The sequence below is a fragment of the Rhinichthys klamathensis genome, unplaced genomic scaffold (genome assembly GCF_029890125.1).
Source record: "Rhinichthys klamathensis goyatoka isolate OS25496 unplaced genomic scaffold, OSU_Roscu_1.1 h1tg000055l_1, whole genome shotgun sequence".
Lineage (NCBI taxonomy): Eukaryota > Metazoa > Chordata > Actinopteri > Cypriniformes > Leuciscidae > Rhinichthys > Rhinichthys klamathensis.
In genome coordinates this window covers 3,982,690-3,997,617 of record NW_026606600.1, presented here as the reverse complement: position 1 = coordinate 3,997,617, position 14,928 = coordinate 3,982,690, and the positions used below count along the sequence as shown (strand labels likewise).

At 37.5% G+C, this 14,928-nt stretch overlaps 1 protein-coding gene across 1 annotated transcript in view; it reads right to left on the bottom strand.

Annotated features, from left to right (window-relative positions):
• Positions 1 to 14,928, bottom strand: part of bean1 (brain expressed, associated with NEDD4, 1) — a 64,953-nt gene that overhangs the window by 18,265 nt on the left and 31,760 nt on the right. The window contains exons 3-4 of the mRNA XM_056248466.1: positions 11,225 to 11,425; positions 8,841 to 8,982 (exon numbers count right to left, since the gene is read on the bottom strand). Of these exons, the coding sequence (XP_056104441.1) occupies positions 8,841 to 8,982; positions 11,225 to 11,425 (343 nt within the window). The remainder of the gene's footprint in view (positions 1 to 8,840; positions 8,983 to 11,224; positions 11,426 to 14,928) is intronic.

Genomic DNA, 14,928 nt, shown 5'->3' with positions numbered 1-14,928 from the left:
CCTCCAGGCCAGCACTAATATTCTATATCAGTCATAATTTACTTTTTAATAGGAGACCCTGCTCTTTCAGGTAGCTCTTGCTTTTGTGGAAAGGTAATTTCACCCTGTTAAAAAGCTCCTTCACAGAGCTTTACCAGAGGGCTCTGCCAGCCTAATGGAACTGTCATAGAGATGTAAATACCATTGGCACTTTGTGAAACAAGCCATGAAGGGCAGGCAAGTTGAGCACAAGCATGACCCTAACTAAACCTTTTACTCTACACACACACACAAGCACAAACAGACAGCCACATGCTTAACAATTTAGGCATCTGATGCAACCAAGGAAGCACTTCAACACTGAGAAAGAATAACTACAGGAGTGATAAATAACCTAACTAACACTACATAGACAAAGTCACTTTGAAAGTAGATTAACTGACTCAACAGTCAGGTCAAACAGAAGTGATTCTGCATGAAGTCACAAGTCAACCTTCACTTCAATCAGGTGGAGTCAACATCTTTGACAGCAGCACACCACGGTTTATATTTAAGAGCAGGGAAACATTTACACACGCACAATCAATTCGATAAGGTTCAAAATATTCAGGCAGTGGCGCTACAATGCATTTAAATGGGGATTAAAGGGAAAGATGGGCTGGTTATGACATCATCATGTTCATGAATTATAATTGGCTCATACTGACATTGCCAGGTAATTTTCCTAGACTGTCCAGCCATGTAACTTAATATTCATGAGCTAAGTCTTCACCTTGGTTCACTTCATAAATATCCAGTTCAAATATATTCGAATTCCATGTTCTTGAAGAATGTTCCACGCTGTCATGATATTGACATGTAATATCAGATCACCTTTACATTTGCTCAGCTATTTTCACACAAACTTAACTGTACTATTTTGATGAAGTGTTTAAGTCATGTTAATCTGTAAATTGGGTCTATAGCTCATACACTGTTAAAAATTGCTGTAAAAATACAGCCAATTTCCAACAGTAAAATACTGTTATTTCAATAAACAGTTTTATCCTGTAAATTTACAGTCTATGTTCCATAAATTAATTGCTTGCTGTAAATTTACAGCATTTATGTGTTAACCAATTTGTTCCTGGAAAAAACAGTCTTGGACTGTAAAAAATAGCACGTGTGGGCGGGGCATCTTCAACGCGGTCTCTTTTCGAACAGAAAGCAGTCAAAGAACAAAATGGTTTCGCAACACTCCTGCTGTCTTAAAGAAGGCCACTGTTCAAGGTAAGTTTATTTCTTTGCTGTTATTCTATTATGTTGCTCCAGAGTACCTGTAAAATCGCCTTTTTCATGAGGTATTTTTTTTAACTGCTTACTGAGCGCGAATCGCGTTTTGAAGACAGAGCTCGACGGTTGAGACATTTCGCTTAGCTGCTAATGAATGCTCTCTGAGCTCCGATTACTAACGTAAATCTATGCGATTATTACTGCGAATTTTTTGCTTGGCTAAAGTTGTTACCATTTAGAAATTAGTTGGGCTTTCTTTTGTAGTAGCCTAACCCTTAACTCGATTTATATGAATTTGTGATTCAGTAACGTTACACGGTGCGAATCTGCAGATGCATCAATTCGCATAATATCATGCACATAAGATGGAGAATAATTACAAAACAACTCGAAATATCCAGATCCAATGTTGTAATTAAAATGTAGTGGTCAATTTGTTTAGTTTCCATGCAAATAATATTAAAATTCCCAAAGCAAATTAGATATGTTTTTTTTTTCGATTTAGTGATGCAACCTGCGTTTTTGTGAGATTCACATGTAGTTAGGCCTAACGTTATAGTATTAAGTCAAAGAGGTTGTGTTTGAAAGACGAGGCAAAGACGAATATTCTTTGCGGCGCGAAACACGTTTTTGCAGACAGACAGTTATCAACAGCTGAGGCATTTCACTATTCAATGTTCTCCGCACTCTGACGTCGATTTTCTTTGCTTGGTTAAAGATTTCGAAATAATTATTTTCTTCTTTTTTCCTAGGAATCCTTCACTTGATGTAAATGTTTTACTGAGACAATTTGCCCTAATCTTTGGTGAGTTTCACGCCATGTAGGCCTATAACTTACTTGCAAACTTTGTGCACAATCATGCAGTAACGTTACCATTTTTGCATTTGATATTCCAGAAGTAACACAGAAGCAAGGATGACCGACACGTGAGCTTCACAATTCTCTGTCACGTCACCATGTCCCTGGTGAACACTCTTATGGCAGTAGATCGTAAGTAATGATTTATAGTTCATTTAGTATTTATTTTATTTTTGTTTTTCTTACACAAAAATAAAATGAGTTAAAACGATTAATATTTTTATTACACACATCTATCGTTTGGCTTCAGATTTAGAAGACATTGATTCATCCACGGTGGTCTTGTGAATTAATGTTACGATCGTGGTGTTGTTTTTTAAGTGACAAAAGAATTAAGATTAGTTAAGTACATTAACATGATCATTTTATGTTTCTTTTAAAAGTGTTTGCAGAGTATGTGATCACTTTTTGCAATGTGCTTTATTTTAGCACTAAGATTTTCTTGATTTTCTTTACTCTCAGACCAGGATTTCCTCTCAGACCAGATCTGTCAAAAGCTGATGTGGGACGTATTGGCTGTTTTTTGCCTCTTCCTACATTTCTTCACCCATTGGTTCTCGTGATTATGTCCTCTCAGATCTGGACTTCCTCTCAGGCCAGATCATTCAAAAGCAGGTTTGGGATATTTTGGCAGTGTTTTTTTTTTTTTTTTTTTTTCTCTATCAAGGATTTTTCATCCATTGGTTCTCAATGTTTTCCTCTCAGACCCAGACTTAATCTCTGGCCTGGTTGCTGATGTGACATTTTGGCTGGTTTTAGTGTTTTGTTTGTTCGGGTTTTTTGGTTTTTTTTTGCCTCTTTGTAATGTTTCTGTGTTTGCCTACTGGTTCCTCTCATTGAATTTTAAAATGTATTTTCTGTGACTTTTTTTCCTTAAATACTGTTAATGTATTGTTAAAACCTGTTACTTATTTTAAATAAATGGCAAACAATGTACTAATACATAATCTATTTTGTCTTTATTTTTTCCATTGAGTAAAAAGTCTGTTTGGAATGTCTGTATACATTATGCTACATATAGGGATGTTAATAGATATCAGACAATAGAGTAAATAAAAAACAGTATTTATATTCTAACTTTATGCTGCCAGTACTTTGTGAAATTACAGCACAGCCTTAAAATTAAAAACTGTAAAATTACGGTAAAGGGCTGGAACCACAGCTGCCAGTACTTTACTGTAAAATTACAGCATTGTTGAAACCGTAAAATTACGGTAAAGGGCTGGAACCACAGCTGCCAGTACTTTACTGTAAAATTACAGCATTGTTGAAACCGTAAAATTACGGTAAAGGGCTGGAACCACAGCTGCCAGTACTTTACTGTAAAATTACAGCATTGTTGAAACCGTAAAATTACGGTAAAGGGCTGGAACCACAGCTGCCAGTTCTTTACTGTAAATATACGGGTGAATTTTTTACAGTGTATAAACTGAAAAGTAGACTTGAAGTCCACTCTCCTGACATCTGAAAGCAATTATTCTTTTTTCTCAAGTCAAGTGCATAAATGAATGACAAACATATCGCACTTTCCAGAAAAAAACAAACTCAAATGAAAGGTTTGTTTTGGCATGTTAGATGCATGTGGGTGTAGCAATGCACATTTCTTGATTTCCCATCTACTAAAAACTGCCAGTGTGCAGTGTGTGCTGTCAAGAGCGCACACTCTCATTCATTTCATATCTGGGAGTCTCTCGGTCCAATCATTTTGTAGGTCAGTGGATATACACATGGGTCAGACACCTGTAGTTTTTTTTTCTTTCCTAATGTGGCGTAAAGATAAAGGTGCCTTTTGCCCCAAAATATACAAAAAGAACAAAACTGTTCTTTTTGTATATTATATAAACCAGGTATATAAACCAGGTACTAAAACTACAGCAATGGGCTATATGCACGCATAACTTCCGCGTTTGATGCAAGGATGCTCTTGCGTTTCCGGTTGGGGAGATTTAAAGCGGAGGAAAACCGAGGAAAACGGGATTATGGCAGAGTCTTCAAAATGTACTGTCCTCTCGTCTTTGAAACGAAACTTTAATACGTTTAGATGTAATTTTATATATAGTTATGTTTATTTAATATAATAAACAAAGAAGCATAAACAAAATGAGGGGTGTCTGTTTTGTCTGTTTTTGTGACTAACGTTTCTTTAGTATAGCAATAGAGTATAAAAACCTATATAAATTCTCGGTATAGCATTGGACTCTACGATCGGCGAAAGTAATCCAGCATCCTTAGACCTTCACCGGAAATACCGCCGTGCATAGAGCCCATTATAGTCTATTGTTCTGTTCTGTTATGAGTGCCATGTTTTGGATGCTTAATTTTTCTCTTACTTTTACTCTCCACTATCATAACTCTCAGGATTTTTCATTGGTCTATCATCATCAGTAACACTATACTAGAAATGCAATTTTAATGCAAGCCAACAGCATATTTTAATACAAGTCTATTTGGTTGAGTAGGCTAAAGGTGACGGTTCGTGCAATACATTCCACAATCACAATGACCTTAAAAGTGGTATTTGAGTTCTAACATCACTGACTTCATTAAGGAATTCATTACTGCTTAATCAGAAGCTACACACTTCAAAACGATTTTGACAATTTTAGAATTTTCCCAATATGTTCATCATGATTTTGAATTGTACACTACTGTTATGACATCACAAAGACACCAGAACTGTATATCCTATCCCCCAAAAAGTTATAATTGTTTTGGAGTCAATAGTTTCTTAAAATAAAGTAATAGAATTTATAGACTCATAGATTATAGTTACATGATACAGAGTATAGTTCTAATGATTTCAGGATGTATAGATTCCACTGAGGTCATAATCATTTTGAAATGTATCGCCTCGGATAGTGTTTTAGCATTGATTTATGTAATGTATTAGTGAGGTTCCTTTACACAATCAAATTGCTCTCGTGGAGCTCTTATGAGAAACAAATGCTAAAAACAGCAAAGGCCACTACTCATTGGAGCTACTCAAATTTTTTTTTGTGTTAGAATCTGGTTTTTGCATCCAACCTATAGTCATTGTATTGAAATGATCTGATAAACAATAAAACCTTTCTCACTCTGAAACATCCCTCTGTGATGGGCTCCTCTACCTGAGAAGAGTATTTTATGGGTCGCTGTGTGAAGGCAGGCAGGCTAAATGGCAAGGAAGGGAACTGACAAATTCTTTGAAGATGCCAATTAGACAAGCTGCCATTTAGATCAAACACACCAAGCCTTTTTCAGTGCAAAGCCATGGCATTTATCAGCAATCCCTGCTTGTTAGGAGAACAGGCTGAAGGCTAAAAGTTGAAGGTGTCCAACCTTCCTAACAGGATGAGAGAACCTTCTGAACAGAGAAAGGAAAAGGACTGAGAGCTGAGAAGAGTGAATACAACTACCCATCTGGTTATTGCAAACTCTTTTTCTTTTTTTGACCATTTCTCTTTAATCCCTAAACTTTCAAGCAATAAAAAAATAAAATAAAATAACACAGACTCTAGTTTTAGCCAACACATGTCCCTAAAGAGGGGGGTTTGTGTCAACACAAAGCAATTCTGTTTTTTTCAAACTTCACAACTCATTTAACTAGAATAGGTTTCATTTTTTTCAAACAGACAATTTAAGACTGAATGTCTGCATTCGGTAAGGTGGGTGAAATTTAAGGCTCGGCGAGTGTCTGTCGAGCTATAGTTTTTGTGGTGTGTTCCACATGTCGGCTCAAGTCGTGGCAGTTTGCCCAATTCAGCATGTTGAATCGGCGTCAGGGCCGTCGGTGAGAGGGGAACTCTGATTGGGTGTTCAGTTTAACGAATGAGTCAGTGCATGAGAATTAAAGCGAAAGTGATGAAAGAGTGCAAGTAAGTCAAGACGACACAGACAGAAGGCTGATCAAATGTTATGTTACCCTACCCGAGCATTCCAAAACTTGAATATTCTCATAACAACATGAGTCGCTTAAAATGAAGAATGTTAAAGGCACATTATGCAGAAATTGTGTTTTAGTCAAACAGTGACCCCGCTGTGGAACACTTACACTGTCGTAAATAGCTATCTAGACATATGTGGACATTTTTGGACTGGTCTAATTATCAACAATGGATGAATGAACAGCATCGTAAAAAAATGGCATACTACAAGCAAGCGCAACAACATAGAACGCAATCAAGTTTAGAAATAAGAGATTTAGGCTACTTAATCCATCAACAAGATCGCCAGGTCAGCATCGCGGTTGAATCCAGTGCTGCTTTTTAGCTCGCGCCAACTAGTGAAAGCCCGACCGAGTGGGACTGTCACAAGGAAATAGTCAAAGGATTCAGTTGCGAGTAAACAGTGATTTATTGAGCACAATAGTAGATATCCGTGTGGGTCAAAATGGAAGCAGACAGAAGAAGACTCAGGCTCGGCAACGCAGGGACGCAGTGGGCAGACACAGATGCAGGAACAGGTAGAAATTCCTCCGGGAAAATCTCAGGAAACCACTGCATGGGTACAGGACTGGAATGCAGGAGAACACGGCGAGTAGAACCTTGGTAGCCTCAACAACCAACTGACAAAGACAGGACGAGGTAACAAACAATATATCGGACATCCTCATTCAAAACAGCTGGCGCTGATCAGCTCATCAGCCGCGCCCGCCCTCGCGCTCACTCACACAACACGCACACACATAGCGAGGGCGAATCAGGGACTCTTTTCCGGTTCCTCACGCGGTCAGATTCTCTTTTCCTTTTCCAAGTCTCTTCCGACCGCGTTTTCTTTGCTTTTTCCATCGTCAAGTATCACGTCTGAAATGCGCGCAAGTGTCTTCGTGCTTCATATGTGGTTGTTGATGTGTGTGACGTCGTTGCCGTAAAGCATGTCGTGATTCTCGCGAGATTTGTCGGGGGCGCTCCTCTCAAACTTGCATTGCTGGTTTTTCCAGCGGCAACCCCGCCAAGCTTTGTTACCAGGATGATTCGCCCCACTATGAGTTTGTTTACCACCGAAATGACTTTGAAGCTGTTATATCAAGGTACAATTCTTGCATAGTATGCCTTTAACAACATAACTGATATTCAAAATGGTAAGCAAAATGGTAATGTAATGCTTTGTTTACGTTTCAAATATCTTGTATATCCTTGTTTCGGTTTCTCCTTTTGAATGACGAATATAGACTACTGATACCTGCTGATATTTAGTCAGTTAATTCCTTACACGCAGGCGCAGAACGCACGTGCTAGTTTGCAGTTTGCAGGCTGTAGTCTGTGCTGTGTGTTCAGGCGCAGCTTTTTGGTCCAGACGCAGCCGACGAGAGAGTTCTTTGAAGTCGGCTTGGTGTGTCCCAGGCTTTACACTTCAAGTGAAATGAAATATGGCACATTATGGTGGACTATTTCTATCTTCATCTTCTCAAACTGGCTTTTAGCTTAGTTATCAGCCCATGCTATGCTAAAGCCTTTAAAGACTGTGGAAAGGACGGCGGAATGGAATCCATTAAAGAGGCAGTGTGCCTTCTCTGTCACAGCTGATAAAAGTGATCTCATTACTGATTACACACGCACACGCTTCCTCCCCTACCTTCCACTGTATACCATATATATAGGGTACCACGAGGCTAAAGGCACACCTTAAGAAAAAATTGCTTTTCACTATTCTCATAGTGTATGATTGCAGAATAAAATTGAGAACAAAAACAGATTTTGTGTGTAAATAAATCATAAAAGTGGTTTATTTGGTTTAAAAATCGTCGTATAAGTGTATGAAGTGGCAAGGTGGGCCTTTTACCACACACAAGGTAAAAGGCTCACCAGCATGGGGCAAAAGGCACACATTATTTATACAATACTTTAGCTAAATAATATGTTTTTAATAATGTCTAAGTTGATACTTGTTCAAAACAATCACTTTAGCAAAGTTTGCACTATTTTCTGTTTCTTTTGATAAATAAAATGATTCATTTTTGTTCAGTAAATACAGTATACTGTCATTAAAATATGTTAAGGGGGTCATATAATGGTACATGCACTTTTACAAGTTGATTGTACTGAAATGTGTGTTGGCAGTGCCTGTACACAACCATCATATAATGATAAAAATCCATCCAGTGTTTTTGTTTTAATCTCCTTATATGTTTTCCCCTGCCTCAAATAGACCCCTTTTCAGTTAGTAAACATGGTGACGTTTTTTGTGGGCGGAGCTTAGGTGGAGGCAGAACGATCCCTCTGGCCGCTTCACTAACGTTAATTTGCAAGTTTTGTTAGCTTGTTTTTTTAACCATGAAAATCCGATTTTATCTTATTGTGCAAGGTCACTCGGTGTCCAGGACCGCGATTGTTATTTGTAAAAGTTAATTTTAACGGACTGAACCAGATTGGCTGAACCGTACACGCTCACTCAATGCATGGACGATCTGACAGGATTAACGTTAACGCTACCTCCGGTTGAGTGGCCTGACTTCTACACCTATCCGATAGATAAACCGAGCGTAAAACGTAATTCTCATTTGCTACTTGAATCTACAACATTTTAAAAAACATAAAATGTTAGATCAAAGTAGTGCAGAATCAACTTTGCACTGCTGCCCGCGATCGTGTCAAGGATCAGCCAAAAATCCACATTAATCTTGAAAAGCGGATGTTGTGGAAAGTGCTGCATGCAGCAAGTTTATGTGGAGGAAAATAAAATCAAAGGAGCCTTTTACCCCGTAGAGCCTTTATGTTGTACCCTATCAATCCAGAAGTAAAATGTTACTCACTGAGGTGGGGAATCTGGGTACATGATGTTGACTTGAGACAGTGTCTCCACATAGGAGTCAAAGTCAAAAGCAGGGGGAAAGTCCTCAACACAAGTGGACCTCAGCTCTCCAATGGAGCCACCATATGAGAGGCCATCTGGAGCTGTAGAAACAACAACAACAACAATAACAAAACATGTGAATTTCTGTTTCTTATATTATAAGTTTGAGAACTTTAGTTAGACTTTCATACATTGCAATGCAAATTGTTTTGTACGTTATGTATTGCCAAAACCAATATAGTACGGAGCCCCTAAAGGGACCTTTGCAAAAATAAAAATATACAGACTTTCACGTGCTAAAAAGAAATGATCACTTTATGTGATAAACAGATTTAATTTTTAGCTTTTATTCACATATATATATTGATCAACACAAATACATTCAACACATCAACTATAGTGGAAGCTCAAACAGTTGATTGATGCTTAAGAACAAAAGAGATATGTTCTCACATCACACAAGCACATTCAAGCTTCCATTTTTAATTCCTAAATTAAATCTGTGTATCATATAACGCGATCTTGTCTCTTCAGAATACTGGGATTAAACCGCTATCTCTTTATGCACTTTTTGAACAATCAACGTCTTTGTTGTGAAGACTTTTAATGGAGGGACAGAAATATCTCAGATTTAATTAATAACATCTTCATTTGTGTTTCGAATATGGGTTATGGGTCTGGAACGGCATGAAGGTGAGTAAATGATGACAGAATTTTCATTTTTGGGTGAACTGCCCCTTTAAAGCATTGCACTAGTGACAATTTAATATGCATAAAAATGTGGTTATGACATAAAACCATTTTCTTTAAAGTGTTAGTTCACCCAAAAATGAAAATTCTGTCATTAATTACTAACCCTCATGTTGTTCCATGGCAGTCTCTTACGCTGTTCATGTGAGCACCGTGATGCAAGCGTGTGGTGCTGTGCTGACATAAGAGCCGGCCAATACTGAGCCGGTGTTCTGATGTAGAACCCAGAAGTGCTGCACTGTGTTTACAACGTGGATAGTGTCAGAGACTGACACGGAAGAGAAGAAATTGTTGAATAAAGTCAAAAGCTCTCAGATTTCATCAAAAAGATCTTCATTTGCGCTCCAAAGATGAATGAAGGTCTTACGGGTTTGGAACGACATGAGTTTTTTTTTTTTTTTTTTTTTTGGGTGAATTAACCCTTAAAGGTCTGCTACACATAAAGACATCAAGGTAAAGGAACATACAGAAGTCCAATCTAAAAGATTTAGTCTAAAAAAAATTTATACCTCTGCATAAAACATACTGCTACATAATAGCATTACAGACACTACCAGTATTTGTAATCGTTGAACAGCAATGAGAATGTGAATGTGTTTTATTTATCAATAATCGCCTGGATTAACAAAGTATGCATTACATTGTGACACAATCACAAAACAAACTGCAGTAATGTGCCACATAAATTGTAAAGATCAGACTAAAATGATCATACATAAAACAATAGTTAAAGCTTTTCATAGTACAATTAACTCAAACAAGAATCTAAAAAATCAACTATTTTCATGATATAACTGAACATAGTGAAAATGTCACTGCATAAGATAAAAAAAATAAACCAAACGGTGACATAAAAAAAAAAAATAGCACAGAAACACAACATCATACAGTAAGTTTGTTAGATTTCAGTAAAAAAACAACAAAAAAAAACAATATGCCCATAACATGATAAAATACACCAGTGATTTCTCTGCTAGGACAGTACAATCCAAAGTACTGTATACCTAAATCTTCAAAATGCTGCAGTTTATAATACAGTCAATGCCATATAGAAAGAAGGTCTTGCTGGCATATCACTAACTACTGGGTAAGGCTAACTGATAGACTCAGTAGAGCTATACAAGGACAGGCTTTCGGCTGGCATAATTCCCCAAACTCCACAAAAAAAAATGCATTGAAGGGATGCTTAAGTTTCAAATTTTCAGAATAACATTAACAAAATAGTATGACAAACCAACTTGCCATGCATTTCACACAAATACAAATGCCACAACACAATACTAGACAAAACCTACACACAGTAGCTTCACAGACAAGGCTTAAGCCTAGTCCCAGACTACAATGCATGTTTGAGCTGTTTTAACTGAAAGTAACTTACACTGACATAATATTAAAATATGTCAGAGCCATTGTTTTGTCTCAAGATGCACATCAGTAATGTTTTTTTCTATAGTGCATGTTTATAAAAGCTACTTAAATTTCCTAATTTAACTAAGGCCTAATCCTGGCTTAATCTAAGCCCTGTCTGTGAAACCAGGCCTATGTGTTTTTGATATTGATATGTTATGGAGCCCATGAAGTTAGGTCACTGACCGTAGCTGGCACGCAGGTGGGGGTTGCGCAGTCGGCTGTCTTTGCGCAGACTGCCCACAATGATGGTGACGCAGGAGAGGAAGAGCACCAGCCCGATGACGATGCCAGCCACCACCAGAGGGGACACCAGCAGGCTGGCTTCATTACCCCCTTCTTGGCAGTCTGGGTACTCATGAGCATGACTGCTCTGGTTTGAGCTCGCTGAATGGAGGACATGGTAGAACCAGAGATGGGATTGTGTGGAGGTTCGAGAGAATGAGGAAAATGGGAAGATGATATGAGAAAAAGAAAGAAAGAAAGAAGGGAAACAGGAGAGAAAGATGAGACGGATGGTCAGTTTTTAAAGCAGTTTCAATAATTTACAGTAGCAAGTGTTACATAAAACACAAAAGAGACATTTTCTTCTTTCCCACACAGATCATAATGGTGTGGGATTATGTCATTTTCCATATAATAACCCTTCTTTGAGACACACAAACACACTCACACACCTACCTCTCTGTGTACCGCAGATCAGGAACGCTCCCCAGACTTTCATCCCTCAGTGGATTAGATTCTCAAGTCTGCAGCGTTAAATTTTTAATCCTGACCCGTTTTAATTTTTAAATATGCGGGTGGAAGACTTTCATTCTCAACTCACGAGAAGCCTAACTTCAGCCATTAGCTCCCCTCTGTCTTCCTTCACCCTTTCCATTCAGACCAGAGAGAAACCAAAATAAGCCCCCCCCCCCCCCACCCCCACACACACACTACAGAGATACAGTCAGATTCAATAAAGCCTATTGGGAAAGATGATGATATTAACACTCTGTGGGCTTGAGGCCTCCAGCCCTTCCGGAGATAAACAAGACTGAAATCAAATCAGTGAATCTGTGGGGCCAGCAGTGCTTGAATGGTAACCATATTTATTCTAGGGACAAAGGAAACATTTGGAAGTGTTTAGTGTGATCAAAAGGTCGCACAAGGTAAAAAAAAAAAAAAAAAACACTTCGATTTTCTCAATACATTGCACATCACCTAATTTCTTAAAGAATCTGAAAACAGTTTGTTCGAAGATTTAGTCTCTCTAAGCCCCTCCTTTCCCAGAGCTACTCTATTGGTCAAATGGCCCAGGCTGTTGCGACTGGTCTACTGCTTACAGCGCGTCAGAAATGAAACGGCCATTACCATATCTGAATTTCAGCTCCAGAGGCTTCATCAGCACTTGTATACACAGTGATGCGAACAGGAATGATGGCGTCGCTTTTCCGTATCAATTCCAGTGCAAGTCCTCATCCTTTTGAAGAGCATGCAAAGTGAATCTGCAGCAACACGAACCAAACTCTTCCAGGCCTCAGCTATAACTACAGTGTTTGAGGGCGGGTCAAAGTAGACACTGTTCAAGGAAAGCCAATGAAGCCCATAGGCTGGAATTATGCAAATATATCACATTGTTACTTGAGTATGACAGAAATTGCTGATGACTTGTTTCGGCAGTTTAGAATTGATTCTTTCGTTTAGGAGACAGCAACTTTATTTGTTGTGCACTTTGATCTTTAAAACTTTGCAGACCTTTTAGATTCACAAACAGCTACATTAGAGCAATGTAATGTTCAAAAAAGCATAAAAGGGGCAACTTTAATGGTTGAGCTATATCTTGATTTAATTGATCACATTTGAAAAAAAAGTTTTCTGCCTGGAATGATTGAGCAAAACACCACACCTTACTGATACCAAACAAGGCCACAGGTAGTTCAAAATAGAAAGACTCAACACAAAATAATCACAGTCAATCAAAAGACCTAGACATCAATAATTTAACACTTTTACCATCACATGTGCTTTCTCACACAAGGAGCAACAGAAAGAGTAACACAAAGGGTGTTGAGGTCACCTGAATATTTGCTATTCTGAACTTCAGTCAGTACTGTTAGCAATTATTACTTATTTTTTTACTGAATATATTTAAACTTTATAAAGTTCCTGAATCTTTTTAAGGACAATGTGTAATATGGGTTTAAAATATAAATACAATTTCAAAAAAAGTTTTATATATATATATATATATATTGTACTCAGGGAATGAGTGAATATCACCTGTGCTGCGTTGCAAACATTTGGAAAAGAAACTGAGGTGCTAAATGTTGGTCTGTTGTTATTAAACTTTGTGAAGGTGGAATACAGCAGTGTTGTTAAAACACCTCAATGCTCATGAGAGTCTTTAGAAACGAGCTGTGAGAAACACGGTTGTGTATCAGACTCGGTTAATTAGTATTAGTTCACAAACCTTTACAATTCCTTAAACAACAGAATAAATAAAGTAAGCAGTGCTATAGTCAAATAGTCATTCTTTCAAAGACACTACTGTTAAAAAGTTTAAGGTCATTCATTTCTTTTAAAAACAGTCAATACATTTATATATCTTTTGAACATTCTATTCATAAAAGAATCCTGAAAGAATATATAAAAAATATTAAGCAGCACTGATTTAAAGACTTATATTAGACTGATTTCTGAAGGATCACGTGACACTGAAGACTGGAGTAATGATGCTGAAAATTCAGTTATTATAACAGAGTTATTTTAAATCGTAAATATATATTACAATATTACTTTATTTTTCATCAAATAAATGCAGCATTGGTGAATGGTGAGCATAATAAAAACATAAAAAAAACATAAAAAAAAAATTTTGATTGGTATGAATGAATATATTTGCTGTCACAGTCATGTTCAGTCTGTTTTGTTTTCATTCATGACATGTGTTCCCTTTGTTCTAGTTTCCCGCCACTTGTCAGTCACCATGGTCAATAACTACATTCATAACAACTGTTTGTCGTTTAGTTAATCATCACTGTGTATTTAAGTTCCTGTCTGTGTTCTGTTTAGTTGTTTGGTAATGTTTGTGCACAGCACACTGTCTCACGCGTTAAAGGGATAGTTCACTTTGAAATTAATTTTTGATATGTTTTAGCTTACCTCAAGGGCATCCAAGATGTAGGTGTCTTTGTTTCCACAGTATTTTCAATTTTGATAATTATGATCTCTCGCGCGTGTACGTCACTCATTGTTTACACAGTACAGAGATTGTAGGTAAGACGGCTAATTAGAAGGGTACTAATTTGCGCTTATCCGGGATGTTTAAACCGTTGTAAAAGAAAACAATAAAAAACAATAAAAAAATCAAACAATTGTATGAGTGACGTACACGCGCGAGAGATCACTTCCGGCGCTTTCCGGCGCTTGCCAGAAAAGACCGAAGCGCCCGCGCCCTTAGAACTGCATTATATGACTGACAGACAAGAACGGTTTGACCTAAAAATATCAAAATTGAAAATACTGTGGACACAAAGACACCTACATCTTGGATGCCCTTGAGGTAAGCTAAAACATATCAAAAATTAATTTCAAAGTGAACTATCCCTTTAAGTATCTTGTTATGTGTTGCTTAAATAAACCCTGCGCTAATACCTGATCTTCTTCATCTTCCTTGAATCATTGCATTACAGCTACAGACTAATTCGAACCTAAGTTATTATTCTAACTCTAATTATTTTTGTAGAAGTGAAAATATAACTAATGTAGTGTGTGAATTTAGTTTTCTTTTCTCCTGGGTAATTAGCAGTGGTTAAACTTCACTACTTTGCATTCAACTCATTCATCTAAGTGTTCAGATCTGATTTATTAGCATTACTGTGTACTAATCCATGGGTTGTCAGTGCTGG